Below are 15,318 nucleotides of genomic sequence, written 5' to 3'. Positions count from 1 at the left end.
ACTCGGAGACTAGGTAAACCGAACCCCGCCTCCAATAATCCGTTGCTAGGGGGCGGTACTTGGTTAATCTTGTTGCCAGGAGGCGGGGCTAGAACTGGCTTGTTTCCGTAAGCCACACCTCCTAGCAGGCCATGCTGGCTTCTGACTGCAGAGGTTACCATGCAACCGGGAGCAGCCTTCGGCCTCCTTTTTATTTGCTTTTCTTCTCCGTGTATTTCCCCTCTCAGTCCCTTCTTACCTCCAAACCCTTTCCTTACGACCATCTATGCCCTCCCCATCCCCCTCAGCCTCTTCGGAGTCGTGGAGTGGTGAAACGAAAGACTTCTTCGTTTTTTCTTTTTCTTTTTTTTTGAGACAGAGTCTTGCTCTGTCGCCCAAGCTGTAGTGCAGTTGCACGATCTCGGTTCACTGCAACCTCCGCCTCCGGGTTCAAGCGATTCTCCGGCCTCAACCTTCCGAGTAGCTGGGATTACAGGCACGCACCATCACGCCCAGCTAATTTTTGTATTTTTAATGGAGACGGGGTTTCACCATGTTGGCCAGGCTGGTTTCGAACTCCTGACCTAAAGTGATTCACCCACCCTGACCTCCCAAAGTGTTGGGATTACAGGCGTGAGCCTTTGCGCCTGGCCAAGATTTACTCTTTTTTCTAAATGCTATGCTATCTGGTATTGGTCATGGAGAATGGAAGAGGGGAAGATCAAATTTCGTGAAAGCACAGGCTCAGCCTTCCTGGTACCTTTTGCCGCTCAGACTCCTCCCTCATTTCTCCAAACTTCTCCCCTTAGCTTAGCATCCTCCTAAGATTCCTCCCTTCCCCAAGCATCCTCCCGCTAAGACAACTCCCCTTTCCTCAGCGTCCTCCCACCTCTCTGATTCCTTCTCCCATCTCAGAAGCCTTTTCTTCCTCCCTGGCTCCCCTCACGTCCCCCCTTGTCCTCTCATACTATGGCCCTTTTTTTTTTTTTTTTTGAGACTGAATTTTGCTCTTTTGCCCAGCCTGGAGTGATCTGCCGTGATCTCAGCCCACTGCAACCTCCTCCCCCAAAGGTTCAAGCAATTCTCCTGCCTCAGCCTCCCAAGTAGCTGGGATTACGGGCACCCACCACCATGCCCGGCTAATTTTTGTATTTTTAGTAAAGACAGGGTTTCGCCATGTTGGCCAGGCTGGTCTCAAACTCCTGACCTCAGGTGATCCACCTGCCTCAGCCTCCCAAAATGCCAGGATTATAGGCGAGCCACCGTGCCTGGCCAACCTTGCCCTTCTTAAACTCCTCCCTCCTCTGAGACCCCTTCCCCTTCCCCAGCCTGTAGGTCCCATTATTTGTAAGGAATGGGATTAAAGGCTTGGCTGGAATGGGGAACCCAGGCACCCCTGTAAAGAGCGAAGCCATAATGGGGGCTGAAGTGGTGTCTGGGCCTCGTCCTCATTTTCTGTCCCTGGGCTGGGCAGGTGGGGACGGATTCGGGGCCAGGACCTGGTTAAGCTGCCGGATTAGACATGGAGGCTTCTAATCCCCTCACTGACCTTTATGAGTGGCCCAGGCCCTGCCCTCCCCAGTGGAAACCCAGGCTGGGCTGCCCTGCTCCCACTCTCCTTCCAAACAAAAGCCCCTCCCTGCCCCTTCACTTCCAACTTAACATCCTTCCCCAACCTTGCATTTCCATTGCCCCCATCCCTACCTACCCCAGACACCCTGAGCTGAGAGAGCAGCCAGCTAATTAATCCCATCCGGTTATTACATGGGGATTCCGAGGGATAAAGGGAAATGGAGAAGCTGGATGGGGGCATTTGGGTTGATGCAGCACTTGTGAAGGCTGAATGGCAATGACGGTGGCTGCCCTCGGTCCAGAATACAGGGTAGGAACATGTCCTCCTCCCTGTCACTGGCTCCCTATGCAGCTGGCTCCCAGCCTGCAGGGCACTTAGGTAGATGGCAGCATGGGCAGGGGGCCAGGTCCGAGGACCGAGAAGCACATTCACAGACACACCCTCTAGGGCTCCCAGTTCTTTAATCTGGGGGATGGGTCTCCCCCTAAAACAGTCATTCTCCCACAATGGGAAGAACCCTAGTGTCCAGAGCTACCTCCTCCTCCCCAGATCCGCAAGTTGGGCCAGGGAAGTGACTCTGGCTGTTAGCCACAGCCCACGCCTACCCTCGCCCTGTGATTCAGACACCCGAGTTCAGAGCCAGCCTCCAAGAGTATCTTACATCCCAGCCTCTCCTGGAAGGTCGTATGATCCAGCACTGGGGAGAGAAGGGAAATCCCCAGGACTCAAATGCCCATCCCACTCTCAGTGAAGTGAGGACTCATCCTGCTGGAAAGGCCCCTAAATAACTTCAAGTTCCAATATCCCATTTTTACAGATGGGGAAGCTGACATGAAGAGGAGTCCAAAGTGTCACAGTAAGTTGAGGCAGTATTGGGATTTAGAGCAAAGCTTCTGGGGTCCTTGAAAAGGACCTCATTCCAATTAGCTAGTGCTCCATCTCTAAGCCTGTTGTAGGGACCAGGGGAAAAAAATAGATATCTGTATTTATATTATATACATATATATAATATACATATGTATAACATCTTTAAGAAACAGACACACGGCTGGGCATGGTGGCTCATGCTTGTAATTCCAGCTCTTTGGGAGGCTGAGGCGGGTGGATCATCTGAGGTCGAGAGTTCGAGACCAACCTGGCCAACATGGCGAAACCCCGTCTCTACTAAAAGTACAAAAAGTAGCCGGGCATAGTGGCTCATGCCTGTAATCCCAGTGACTCGGGAGGCTGAGGCAGGAGAATCACTTGAAGCCGGGAGGCGGAGGTTGCAATGAGCTGAGATCACACCATTGGACTCCGGCCTGGGTGACAGAGCAAGACTCTGTCTCAAAAAAAAAAAGAAAAGAAAAGAAAAAAAGAAATAGACACACATCACTAGGTGTAGGGTTCCAGAGCATTCTAGACTCACCAGCCCTGGGCCTCTCCCTTCCCTTGTCCACTAATTAGCCCTGTGCCCTACAGGGCCTCACCTGAACCTTCAACTTCTAGGTCAACCCAGAATTGTTGCTTCTCAAGTCCCGAGTCCACCTCCTGGCACTGCTAAGAAGTCCACCTGGAGGTGATGAGAACTTACAGGCTTTGGTAATGGACAACTCTGGATGCCTGGAGCCTTCATTCCTTTTGGCATTACAGAACCACAAGAAGTCATCTAGAATCATCGAGATTCTCAACTCCATTGGCCAAGCTGGAACCAGCAAAATCTCAGACATCTAGAATTGCCACTGCTTCCTTGACTCTGTGATCAGTCTAGAGCCACAGAATCCTGATTCCCTTTGGACATTCTAGAATGGCACTTAAAAAAAACCCACCCCGTGGATCCTTTCAAAGCATTGCTTATTCTCTTGGTTGGGTGCTCTACAGCCAGAAGTTGGAGTTATCTAATATCAATAACTCCTAATCTGTTACTTTAGTCTTTCTAAACCCACAGACTCAACAATGTTTTGTGCATTCTAGAAACACTACTCTTTAGTTTCTGGAGTAGTTCAACTCTCCAGGTCAAACCTGTCCTAGAATCACCAGTGCTTGCCTCTGTGGTCAACCTAGACTCACAGAATTTCAACTAATGAGCTTTCTGGAACTACAGATCTTTTTCTTTTTCTTTTTCTTTTTCTTTTTTTTTGTCTTTGGTCAATCAAGATGATCTTCCATACTTGGGGCATTCCATAACCTTCCCTCCTTAGGTGGTCTAGAACAAATGATTTGCTACTCAGTTGGCTGAGTTGAGAAGCAACACTCCCTTGAAGCTTAGGTAAATCCAGACCTACAAACTCTTGATCTCTGATGCTGTTCAAGAACAGCCAACGTGCTTCCCCAGAGGCAGTCTATACCATTGGTTTCTCACCCTGGTCAACAATCCAGATCCCCCCATATAGATGGATCTAGAACCACCAGTCTTTTCCTCTTGGGTGATCCAGAACTCTGGTGAGACTCAGGGATGAGGCTCATAAAGGGGTCTCAGGAGACAGCACAGAAGCAGAGAAATTAAAATTAAGGTCCAGTATGTCCATGGTGGGTCACCAGACATGGCAGAACCTTACCACCTAGTCATTTACCCAGCAGGCCTGTTGGTCTTCGGGAACACCTGCCCCCATCCCAGGAGAGAGCCCTATCTCTCCATCTTGCTACCTTGGGGAAGGGGGCACACATGGGGAAGGCTACATCAGTTTGCATCACAGAGGCAGGGTCAGCGCCAGGGTTGGTGTAAGAACTCGGGGGCTAGCAGCCCCATCTTCTGTCTCCGCCCCATTCCCTTCCTCGGCCTCATCGTCCTCATCTTCCTCCTGGCAGCAGCTCAGAGCAAGTTCATTCTCATAACAAAATGCAGTCAGAGAGCCGGGGAAACTTGATTTGAGGCTGTGGGAAGCCTGCTCTGCCCGTTCATCCAGCTCCTTAGCACTGCAGACCGGCGTCCCTGGGACCTCGTAAGTGCGGTGGAAGTGGCGATAGTCGACCTCATACTGGGAGCCACGCTGGAAGAGAACTGGCTCAAAACGATGGCCCCAGAGAAGTTCACCAGGGAGGTAGGACGAGCGACACTGTGTGGTCATGGCTGTGGCCTCAACCATCCCCTCGAGAATGACCACCAGCTCGAAGTCAGCCCTGGCCAGCTCGGCACGTCCTAGTTCATAGAGAGGACTGGCAGAGTCGATCTCATGGACGATGGTGATAGGGGACACGAGGAAGATACGATCGGTGCCTCCATCAAAGCCCACATCCACATCCTGGTGGTCGAGCGGGATGTACTCACCCTCTGGGGTCACACGGGGCTGCAGCGGGAGGCGAGGAGCCAAAGACAGAGAGCAGGGAGCACAGAGACGGGCAGAGACAGAGGGAGTGAGAGAGAGGAAGAGATTCAGTGAAAGAAGGAGGTAAAGACCACAGGAGTGAAGGAAAGGGTGAGAACACGGATCCAGAGATGGGGCCGGCAACCCAGAGAGATGCAGGGGAGGGCACCCAGTGAGGAAGCCAGAGATCCAGGATGGGAGGAGGGGGGACAGAGACCCAGAGATGAAGAGAGAGGAAAGAGACTCAGGGTTTGGGGATAGAAAATGGGAAGAGGGGTGTGGCGGGGGAAGAGAAGGAGGAGAGAAGAACAGAGTGATATTGACATACAGACACAGAAATCAGCAAGACAGAGATGAAATCGAAGCGACAACGGAAAATAAGAATGACATCCAGCAGAGAATTGGAGAAGGAGGGGGAGAGAAAAATGGCTTTTAGTATGTGGCCAGAGAAAGATAAACCAGATGACAAGAAGGGAGAGTTAGGGCAACACAGGTCCAACATTCTGTACCCACCACTGCCTCAGGCTTATCCCTGGGCTCTCCCCTGAGCTATCCAAGCTGCCAGGGCAACTGCAAACCCTTCCATGTCATTCTGTATGAGCAAGCTTTGTGGGGGTGTGGGTATTTCCCCCTCACCTACCCGCTGGTTCCATAGCCACCTCCCAGGCCAAGTCACTGCCCCACAGACTTTTGCAAGAGCCAGTGTCCCTCTGATTCATGAATCCTGGCATCTCAAGGCATCAGGCAGGAGATAGAAGTGGGAGGTGGGCACCTATCCTCCTCTTGTAACTGTCTCTGGGAGCCCCAAGTAGAGGAACCCCAGAGGCAGCTGGGAGTTGCAGCTCCCACCACCCCTGATCCTTTCCAAGTCCAGCCTCAGCCCAGAGTTCTAAAGTCACTTTACTTGGGCAATGGCAGCTGCTGGCCCAGAGTTTCTTGGGAATGGAGATGTTTGAGCAATTTGACCACAATTCTAGGAACACTAAGGACCCTTCCTCAGGGCACAGGAGGGAGCCATTACCCCAGGGGCCAATGGGAGGTGCAGTTTCGTTTCGTTGCCACCTCCCACCCTGCTCTCAGAGGGCAGGAGGCTGGTGGGACACGATGGGCCATTGAGTTGGGGAATGAATTCCCCCACAGATGCTGCAGGACCCCACACCTAGAGGCCTGGAGAACTGTGCTCCACAGTGATGAACTGCACCCATTCCAGGGCCTGCTTCTCCCGTGGACCTCAAGTCACAGGCCCCCATCTGTGCCACAGGGTCCACTGGGAATTGTACACCCGAGTAGTAGAACGGTCACGCAGGCCCTCCACCCCCCCCCCGCCCCCCGGCAAAGCTGCATCTGAGGCCACCCCATCTTTGGGCAGGTCCCTTGACCCAGAGGCTTCTGGGAATTACGGCCCAGGGCCTTGACAGGCCAGGTGTGGCCCTTTCAGGTCTACCCACAGGCAGCCCATCCTCAAGCCACAGGAAGCTCTGTATGTCCCAAGTCCAGGCCTCCAGGAAGAGCTGATCACAGACCTCTCTCTTGGGTTTACATCCCCAACTGCCCAGTGTGACCCATTCGCAAGCCACAGGCCTGAGAGGCTGCTGGGAGTTGTAGTCCACGCTCCCTCCAAGACCGCATGCCCCTCACCCTCGGGCCTACATCTCCCCCAATCCCCCAGGGCTCGCGGAGGTCCGCACCTGCAGCAGCTGGGCACGCACGTGGGCCTCGACCAGGTGGCTGCGACGCAGGTTGCCGACGCGCCACATGAGGCAGAGGCGGTGGTCGCGCAGCGCCACGACAGCATTCTCACTGAAGACCAGCGTCTCGTTGCGCTTCTTGGGTTTGGCCATCTTGGCCATGACAGCACCCACGACGAAGGCGTCGAGCACGCAGCCGGCGATGCACTGCAGCACTACAGCGGCCACAGCGGCCGGGCACTCCTCGGTGACGCTGCGCACGCCGTAGCCGATGGACGTCTGTGTCTCCAGCGCGAAGAGGAAGGCGGCCAGGAAGCTGGCCACGTGTGAGAAGCAGGGCGCAGGCGGTGGCGGGGCGGCCAGGTCGCCGTGCAGCGAGGCTATGAGCCAGAAGGCCAGGCCGAAGAGCAGCCAGGAGGCGAGGAAGGAGCAGGAGAAGAGCAGGCACATCCAGCGCCAGCGCACGTCCACGCACGTGGTGAACAGGTCGCTCAGGTAGCGCGCGCCCTGGCCACCCAGGTTCACGAAGCGCACATTGCAGTGCCCGTCCTTCTTGACGAAGCGACCGCGGCGCCGGCCCACCGGTGACTGCACCCGCGCCGGCACCCACCCGTTGCGGCACAACCCGGGCCCGGCCTCCTCTTCATCGCCCGCCCGGCTGTCTCCCGAATCCAGGGCGCCGCTGAGGCGGCGTAGGGCCCTGGCCAGGCCCATTGGGCGGAGGGACCCCCTCCACTTGGACTAGTGGGGGGCAGGCGCCCCCAACCTGCTGGGACAAGAAACCGGTAGAAACGTCAGGGGCACCAGGAATAGGTGAGCTCATCGGCCAAGCATGCTCCCCGGTGGTGCTTAGTGACCTCATCTGTCAAATAGGTGGAACTATACTTTTTTTTGGGGTGGGGGGAAAGAGTCTTGCTCTGTCGCCCAAGCTGGAGTGCAGTGGCACGATCCTGGCTCACTGCAACTTCCGTGTCCCAAGTTTAAGCGATTCTCCTGTCTCAGCCTCCTGAGTAGCTGGGACTACAGGCGCACATCACCATGCCTGGGTAATTATTATTATTATTATTTTTTTTTTTTGAGACGTAGTCTTGCTCTGTCGCCAGGCTGCAGTGCAGTGGCGCAGTCTTAGCTCACCGCAATCTCAGCTCCCTGCAACCTCTGCTTCCCGGGTTCAAGTGATTTGCCTGCTTTCAGCCTCCTATGTAACTGGGATTACAGGCCCGCGCCACCGCGCCCAGCTAAGTTTTTGTGATTTTTTTTGTTGTTGTTGAGACAGAGTCTCGCTCTATCGCCCAGGCTGGAGTGCAGTGGCCGAATCTCAGCTCACTGCAAGCTCCGCCTCCCGGGTTTACGCCATTCTCCTGCCTCAGCCTCCCGAGTAGCTGGGACTACAGGCGCCCGCCACCTCGCCCGGCTAGTTTTTTGTATTTTTTTAGTAGAGACGGGGTTTCACTGTGTTAGCCAAGATGGTCTCGATCTCCTGACCTCGTGATCCGCCCGTCTCGGCCTCCCAAAGTGCTGGGATTACAGGCTTGAGCCACCGTGCCTGGCCAGTTTTTGTAATTTAGTAGAGAAGGGGTTTCACCATGTTGGCTAAGATGGTCTTGATCTCCTGACCTCGTCATTCGTCCGCTTCAGACTCCCAAAGTGCTGGGATTACAAGCGTGAGCCACTGCGCCCGGCCAGCCACCTCTTTTTAAAAATGTTTTATTAATTTAATTTTTGTTTTATAGAGACAGGGGCCTCACTATGTTGCTCAGGCTGGTTTCGACCTCCTGGCCTCAAGCGATCTTCCCTCTTCAACCTCCCAAAGTGCTGGGATTACAGGCCTGAGCCACCCCACCTGGCCCATACTCCCCTTCCAAGTTGGAAAATGCAGCATAAACAGCAATGATACTATAGAAGATACTTGTATAACAACAACAGAAAATACTGTAACAATAACGATTTTTTAACAAGTGCCACAATAATTACAGCATGCATTTATACAGTGCTAAATCTATGTACTGTTCATAATTTGTGTTCTATCAATTATACTGTTTATACAGTTTGGAGGTTGTTGTAAGCACTTTACATGAATTTACATATTTGAGCCTCAGAGCAAGCCTATGAGGCAGACATCATTATCCCCATTTTCTAGATGAGGAAACTGAAGCACAGAAAGTTTAAGTAACTTCCCCAAGACCACAGCTAAGTAAACTGGGATTTAAACGCTAGCCATCCAGCTCCAGAGTCCATGCTCCTAACTGTAAGGTGTAACTGGTTCTCAGCATGGAGAGATGCCTCAGGGATCTGAGGTTGACTGTGGTTGAAAAACAGGCTCGCAAAGTAACAAAAGGAAAAAATTACATCAATTGAATTGCATCAGAACTAAATAACTTTTTTTTTTTTGAGACGGACTCTCACTTTGTCACCCAGACTGGAGTGCAGTAGCGCGATCTTGGCTCGCTGCAATCTGTCTCCTGGGTTCTCCTGCCTCAGCCTCCCGATTACAGGCACGCACCACCACGCCTGGCTAATTTTTGTATTTTTAGTAGAGATGGAGTTTCACCATGTTGGCCAGGCTGGTCTTGAACTCCTGACCTCAAGTGATCCTCCCACCTTGGCTTTCTAAAGTACTGGGATTACAGGTGTGAGCCACTGCACCCGGCCAGAACTAAAAAACTTTTGTGCTCCCAAAGACACTGTCAAGAAAGTGAAGAGAGGCCAGGTGAGGTGGTACACACCTGTATCCTAGCGCTTTGAGAGGCTGAGGCAGGAGGATCACTTGAGCCCAGGAGTTCATGACCAGCCTGGACAACATAGCAAGGGGCCTGCTCTACAAAAAATTATAAATTAGCCAGATGTGGTAATGCAAACCTGTAGTCCTAGTTACTTGGAAGGCTGAGGTGGGAGGATGGCTTAAACCCGGGAGTTGGAGGCTGCAGTGAGTTACGATTGCACCACTGCACTCCAGCCTGGGCGACAGAGCGAGACTGTGTCTCAAAAAATTTTTTTAAGAAAGGGAAAAGACAACCCACGAATGGGAGAAGATACTGTAGTTGCAAATCATATACCTGATGAGGAACTTGTATCTAGCCTATATAAAGAGCCCTTGCAACTCAATAATGAAAAGATAAATAACCCCCCCCCGCCCAACCTTTTTTTGTTTCAGACAGAGTCTCAGTCGCCCAGGCTGGAGTGCAGCGGTGCAATCTCAGCTCCCTGCAACCTCTGCCTCCCGGGTTCAAGAGATTCTCTTGCCTCAGCCTCCTGAGTATCTGGAATTACAGGCTCACGCCACCATCCCAACTAATTTTTGTATTTTTAGTAGAGACAGGGTTTCACCATGTTGGCTGGTGCCCAGCCCAAATAACCCAATTTAAAAGTGGGCAAAGGGGGCCAGGCACAGCAGCTCGCGCCTGTAATCCTAACACTTTGGGAGGCCGAGGAAGCTGGATCACTTGAGCTCAGGAGTTTGAGACCAGCCTGGCCAACATGGCAAAATCCCATCTCTATTAAAAATCCAAAAATTAGCCGGGCCTGGTGGTGCACATCTGTAGTCCCAGCTACTCCGGAGGCTGAGGCACAAAAAAGTGGGCAAAGGATCTGTATAGACATTTCTCCAAAGAAGGCATACAAATGGCTAATAAACATATGAAAAGATGCTCAACATCATCAGCCATCAGAGAAATGCAAATCAAAACCAAGAGGAATACCATTTTGCACCCACTCAGAATGGCTGTAATAAAAAAAACAAGTGTTGGCAAGAATGTGGAGAAACTGGCACCCTCATACACTGCCGGGGGAATGGAAACTTGCAGCTGCTGTAGGAAGCAGCCTGGCAGTTACTTAAATGGTTAAACATAGAATTACCACATCACCCAGCAATTCCACTCATACTTATGTACCCAAGAGAAATGAAAACAGATGCAAAAACTTGTACACAAATGTTCACAGCAGCATTACTCATAATAGCCAAAAGGTGGAAACTCAAGTATCAACCAACTAATGAATAAATAAAATGTGGCATATTCATCCAATGAATAGCATTTTACAATAAAGACAAATGAAGTATGGATAGATGCAACAACATGGATAAACCATGAAAACATTATGCTGGCCAGGCGCGGTGGCTGGCACCTGTACTCCCAGGACTTTGGGAGGCCAAGGTGGGCAGATCACTTGAGGTCAGGAGTCTGAGACCAGCCTCGGCAACATGGTGAAACCCCGTATCCACTAAAAATACAAAAATTAGCCAGGTGTGGTGATTACAGGCACACGCCCCTGTAATGCCAGCTACTCGGGAGGCTGAGGCAGGAGAATCACTTGAACCTGGGAGACAGAGGTTGCAGCGAGCCAAGATCGCGCAACTGTACTCCAGCTTGGGCGAGAAAGCAAGATTCCGTTTCAAAAAAAAAATAAAAAAAATTATTTGTGATGGCTGCACAATTGTGAATATATGAAAAGCCACTGAATTTTACCCTGTAATGAGTGTATGATATGAGATGTGAATTAGATTTCAATGAAGCTATTATAAAATAAATGAAATGGGCTCATGCCTGACCCTCTGATCTTTGGCAACTCCTTCTGAGTCTCGGTTTCCTCAATTCTAAGGTGGGGAAATTGGGACTTCTTAAAAGACCAGGAAAGGCCTTCTTATCATATGGATAAGGGCCCGATCTTGGCTTAGTTGCTCACCCACCATGTCCCCTGGGATCTCTGGCTTCCTTTGCCAGAGACTCAGTTTGCTCAGCCATATTACTAAGTGTGTGACTGACGACAGGCCACATCCTTTCCTGAGCCTCAGCTCTCTCATCTGTGAAAGGCAGGAGGCCTGGGGAAGCTGGGCATGGTGGCTCCCACCTGTGATCCCAGCACTTTGGGAGGCCAAGGTGGGCAGACCACTTGAGGTCAGGACTTCGAGACCAGCCTGGCCAGTATGGTGAAACCCCGTCTCCACTAAAAATACAAAAATTAGCCGGGCATGGTGGCACGTGCCTATAATCCCAGCTACTCAGGAGGCTGAGGTGGGAGAATCACTTGAACTCAGGAGGTGGAGGTTGCAGTGAGCTGAGATTGCACCAGTGCACTCCAGCTTGGGCAACAAAGCAAAACTTCATCTCAAAAAAATAAATAATAATTGTGATGGCTGCACAATTGTGAATATACTAAAAGCCATTGAATTGTACACCGTAATGAGTGTATGATATGCGATATGAATTAGATTTCAATGAAGCTATTGTAAAATAAATGAAATGGGCTCATGCCTGACCCTCTGATCTTTGGCAACTCCTTCTGAGTCTCGGTTTCCTCAATTCTAAGGTGGGGAAATTGGGACTTCTTAAAAGACCAGGAAGGGCCTTCTGGATAAGGGCCCGATCCTGGCTTAGTTGCTCACCTACCATGTTCCCTGGGATCCCTGGCTTCCTTTTCCAGAGACTCAGTGTGCTCAGCCATTTACTAGGTGTGTGACTGACAACAGGTCACATCCTTTCCTGAGCCTCAGCTCTCTCATCTGTGAAAGGCAGGAGGCCTGGGGGAGCTGGGCATGGTGGCTCCCACCTGTGATCCCAGCACTTTGGGAGGCCAAGGTGGGAAGATTGTTTGAAACCGGGAGTCTGAAACCAGCTTGGGGAACACAGCAAGACCCTATCTTAAAAACAAAAATTATCCAGCCATGGTGATGCAGCTACTCTGAAGGCTGAGGTAGGGGATCACTTGAACCCAGAGTTCAAGGCTGCAGTGAGCTATGATGGTACCACTGCACTGCAGCCTGGGCAACAGAGTGAGACCCCATCTCTTTAAAAAAAAAAAACAGAGGGCAGATGCAGTGCCTCACACCTGTAATCCTAGTACTTTGGGAGTCCAACTCAGGAGGAACGCGTGAGGCCAGGGGTTTGAGAACCAGCCTGGGGAAGACAGCGAAACCCTGTCTCTAAAAAATAAATAAATAATAAAAAATAAACGAAGCAAAGAAATGGAGGGAATGGCAGCAGTCTGTCAGGGTGGAGGAAAGGAAAGGGCTAGGCATGGACCTGCAACCCTCATCGCCCTCAGGGTTCACTGCAAGGTTACCGAACGCTTGGCCCTGTGCTGGGAACTTCCCAGGAACTGGCTGGATCAGGACAAACCATACCAGGGGTTAAATAACATGTGCTGGAACCTGGGGATCCTCAGGGGTTCCTTGGCAGGGCCTGGCACACTCCATTTGGAAAGAAGACCATGAGACAACGTCAAGTTTGGCACCAACTGGGTCTCCCAAAGCCCTGCACCTGCTTCCCACAACCACCGGGGCAGCCCTGCCATTCGCTGGGGTTCATTAGGCCCACTTGACAGAGGCAAAGCTGAGGCTGAGGTGAGAAGGGACCAGCCTGGCTATGTCCGGCACCCACAATGTACCCCAACCTTGACTCTGTCTCACCCTTGACAACCCTGCATGTTAGAGACTGTTCTCCCAAAAAGGGGAAATAGGCTTGTTGCTCAAGGGGGCAGTCTGGAGGGCAACATCAGGATGCAGCGTCTACACTTGCAGCCCTCCCCAGCCTGGGGATCCCCAGCCTGCACTGGCTCCACCCTCGGGAACCACCCCCGTGGGCTGGGGAGGAGATGGGCACTGACACTGACCCGTGCTCCCCAGTCCCCAGCCTGGATCTCTCACCCCGACTTGCCCATCTCTCACCAAAGCCCTTTGATGAAGGGACGTGGCTTTCCACAGAAAAGCCAGCTGAGGCTCAGGTTGGTCCCTTGTCACAGGTCTCTCAGCCAGTGGGGAGAGGAGTGGCAAAACCTAACCTCCCACCCAGGCCTCCTGGGAGCCACTGCCCGAGTGCCAAACCACTGTCTTCCCAAGTGCACTCTGGTTTCAAACACACCTAGTACAGGCGAGGCCTCGCAGTGAGCTCCCGACATGCCCGCAGCCCCCACTGGACTCTCAGACCCCACTGCTCACCTTGGCCGCTCAGGATGCCGGGAGGTGAAGATCATCACCCCCTTTCACAGCTGGGGAACAGGCTCAGGGAACGCCACGAGCTGGCCAGGTCCCCGCAGTGCCAGGGAGAATGCCTGTTGGGTCCTAAGCCTTTCTTTCCTTCCCAGAGCTCTGCCCTTGAAATCCTCCAGTCCCACCTCAGCCCCGTGAGGCAGACCCACGTCTACTTCCCAAAGCCGACGGGGACCTTCACCAGGGGGCTGTCTGTGGCCAACATGGCCCAGCTCCCAGGCTGGCTGTGACTCAGGCTCGGGGCACCCCCCTCCCCTGGCAAAAGCAGGGCGGGAGGGAAAGGGATCCTCCACCTGACCTGCAAGAGCAGCTTAATGTTTCCATATAAAGGACATACAGGGCTTAAGGTGCTTCAACTTCGTGTCAAAGTCACTGTCTAATCTGAGGCCAAGAAGCCCCACCCCCAGGCCCCACCCTTACCCACCCAAATAAACACTCTCACTCTTCCAAAACCAGGGGTGTTCCCCGCTGCTCCCCACCTACCAGTGGGGGCTGGATGGCAGGTTGGAAAGCAGAGACTGCAGAAAGACAAGGACATGCAGAGATGGGAAGGAGGAGGGGTGTTGAGAGGGTGCCCCGAGAAAAAGTACAGGGACCAAGCAGGACAGGGACCCAGAAGCAAAGGGACAGAGATCCAGAGGGAAAGGGACAGAGACCTTGAGAAAGGACAGAGACCCAGAGAGAAAGGGACAGAGACATTGACAGGACAGAGACTCTGAGACAGAGGGGGGCAGAGACCCAGAGAGAGGGGGGGACAGAGACCTAGATGGAGGGAGACAGAGGAGACAGAGGTAGACAAGGCAATTGGGAAAATGAAAAAGAGAAAAGAAATGTTTTAAGAAACGGCGACATGGGGAGATGAAATTGCGAAGACACAGAGAGGCAGAGAGATGGGAGAGACAGAGATGCGGGGGAAAGAGAGAGAGAGAGACAGAGAGAAAGAGAGAGGCTTTGTTTGAAAGGATGGAAGCCAGTGAGAAAATGCATAACATGGGGATGGGGTGAGAGGTGGAGGCACTGAACCTGGGGGTAGATTCTCCTGGCGCTGAGCCTGTCGCTGATGGAAAGACAGGACCTCCTTGAGGGGGCCACGCTGAGGACAGGGATGCTGGGGGAGAGGTGGATGGGGACGATGCAGCAGAGCAGGAGGGGATGGCTCAGCGGGGCCTTGCGTGGAGGCACGTACCTGGTGGGGCGGCCCACCCCCATGCCCTCCGCTGGGGGCTCCTTGGTTAGGGCTGAGGGGAAGCCTCTGTGGGTGCCAAGGGGCTGTAGTCTGTCCTTGGTCCCAGGGGCCGTGTGACAGGCACCCGACCTCGGAGTCCACAGACGGATCAGAGGCTGGATGGAGGGGGGCCGGGGGTGGGGCTAGCTGAGAGCCGCAGAGGGGGAGCCAGGGAGGCCGGCCAGGCAGAGCGGCTGGGCCACAGCCCAGGCAGGCTGGACAGGAGACAGCGGCAGAGGAGACAGCAACTGGGGGGGCAGGGAAACTGACAGTGGGGGACACGAGACTCTGAAAGAGGGGGACACAAAGAAAGAAACGTGATAAAGGGGAGAAGGACTGAAGGAGAAATGGGCGCTCCTGAGTTCCCTGAGATGAAGCCTTCATCAGCTGGTGGGGGGCAGGGGTAAGGCCCCTGTCACAGCCCGAGTGAGTTCCAGATGAACGGACACTTAGAGAAGGTAGAACGTGGCAGCACCCAGTGGGCGGAGGGAGGGTTGCACTGGACTCCCAGTGGCCTCCCCTAGTCTAGCGGCCTGGGGGCAGCGGGCACCAAATTCCTCCCCACCCCCAAACTCCCCCCAGTTTCC

At 53.0% G+C, this 15,318-nt stretch overlaps 1 protein-coding gene and 1 long non-coding RNA gene across 4 annotated transcripts; one reads left to right on the top strand and one right to left on the bottom strand.

Annotated features, from left to right (window-relative positions):
• The first annotated feature begins 146 nt into the window (after positions 1-146).
• On the top strand, positions 147-3,378 carry LOC105478641 (uncharacterized). 3 transcript variants are annotated; one of them, XR_011617753.1, is made up of 4 exons: positions 969-1,050; positions 1,693-1,861; positions 2,370-2,408; positions 3,041-3,378. It is a non-coding gene; the product is annotated as an uncharacterized lncRNA (long non-coding RNA). The 3 variants fall into 3 exon arrangements; XR_011617751.1 differs by lacking the exons at positions 969-1,050; positions 1,693-1,861 and adding an exon at positions 147-735; XR_011617752.1 differs by lacking the exon at positions 969-1,050 and having other exon boundaries at positions 1,447-1,861.
• On the bottom strand, positions 1,995-15,219 carry LOC105478642 (potassium inwardly rectifying channel subfamily J member 14). The gene is made up of 2 exons (XM_011736154.2): positions 6,525-15,219; positions 1,995-4,818 (listed from the first exon to the last, which is right to left on the bottom strand). Exons 1-2 carry the CDS (start codon positions 7,236-7,238, stop codon positions 4,222-4,224), a joined length of 1,311 nt encoding a protein of 436 aa, XP_011734456.1. The 5' UTR covers positions 7,239-15,219; the 3' UTR covers positions 1,995-4,221.
• Between the last annotated feature and the right edge of the window lie 99 nt (positions 15,220-15,318).

This window comes from Macaca nemestrina, chromosome 20, assembly GCF_043159975.1.
Source record: "Macaca nemestrina isolate mMacNem1 chromosome 20, mMacNem.hap1, whole genome shotgun sequence".
Taxonomy (NCBI): domain Eukaryota; kingdom Metazoa; phylum Chordata; class Mammalia; order Primates; family Cercopithecidae; genus Macaca; species Macaca nemestrina.
The sequence above is the reverse complement of the archived record's forward strand: the minus strand, read 5'-3'. Positions and strand labels throughout refer to the sequence as shown.

Excerpts from the sequence above, each read along its gene's own strand:
- LOC105478642 (XM_011736154.2), bottom strand. The coding sequence starts at position 7,238 with ATGGGCCTGGCCAGGGCCCTACGCCGCCTCAGCGGCGCCCTGGATTCG. Across the intron at positions 4,819-6,524 it reads TGCGTGCCCAGCTGCTGCAG|CCCCGTGTGACCCCAGAGGG; the intron begins GTGCGGACCTCC and ends CTCCCGCTGCAG.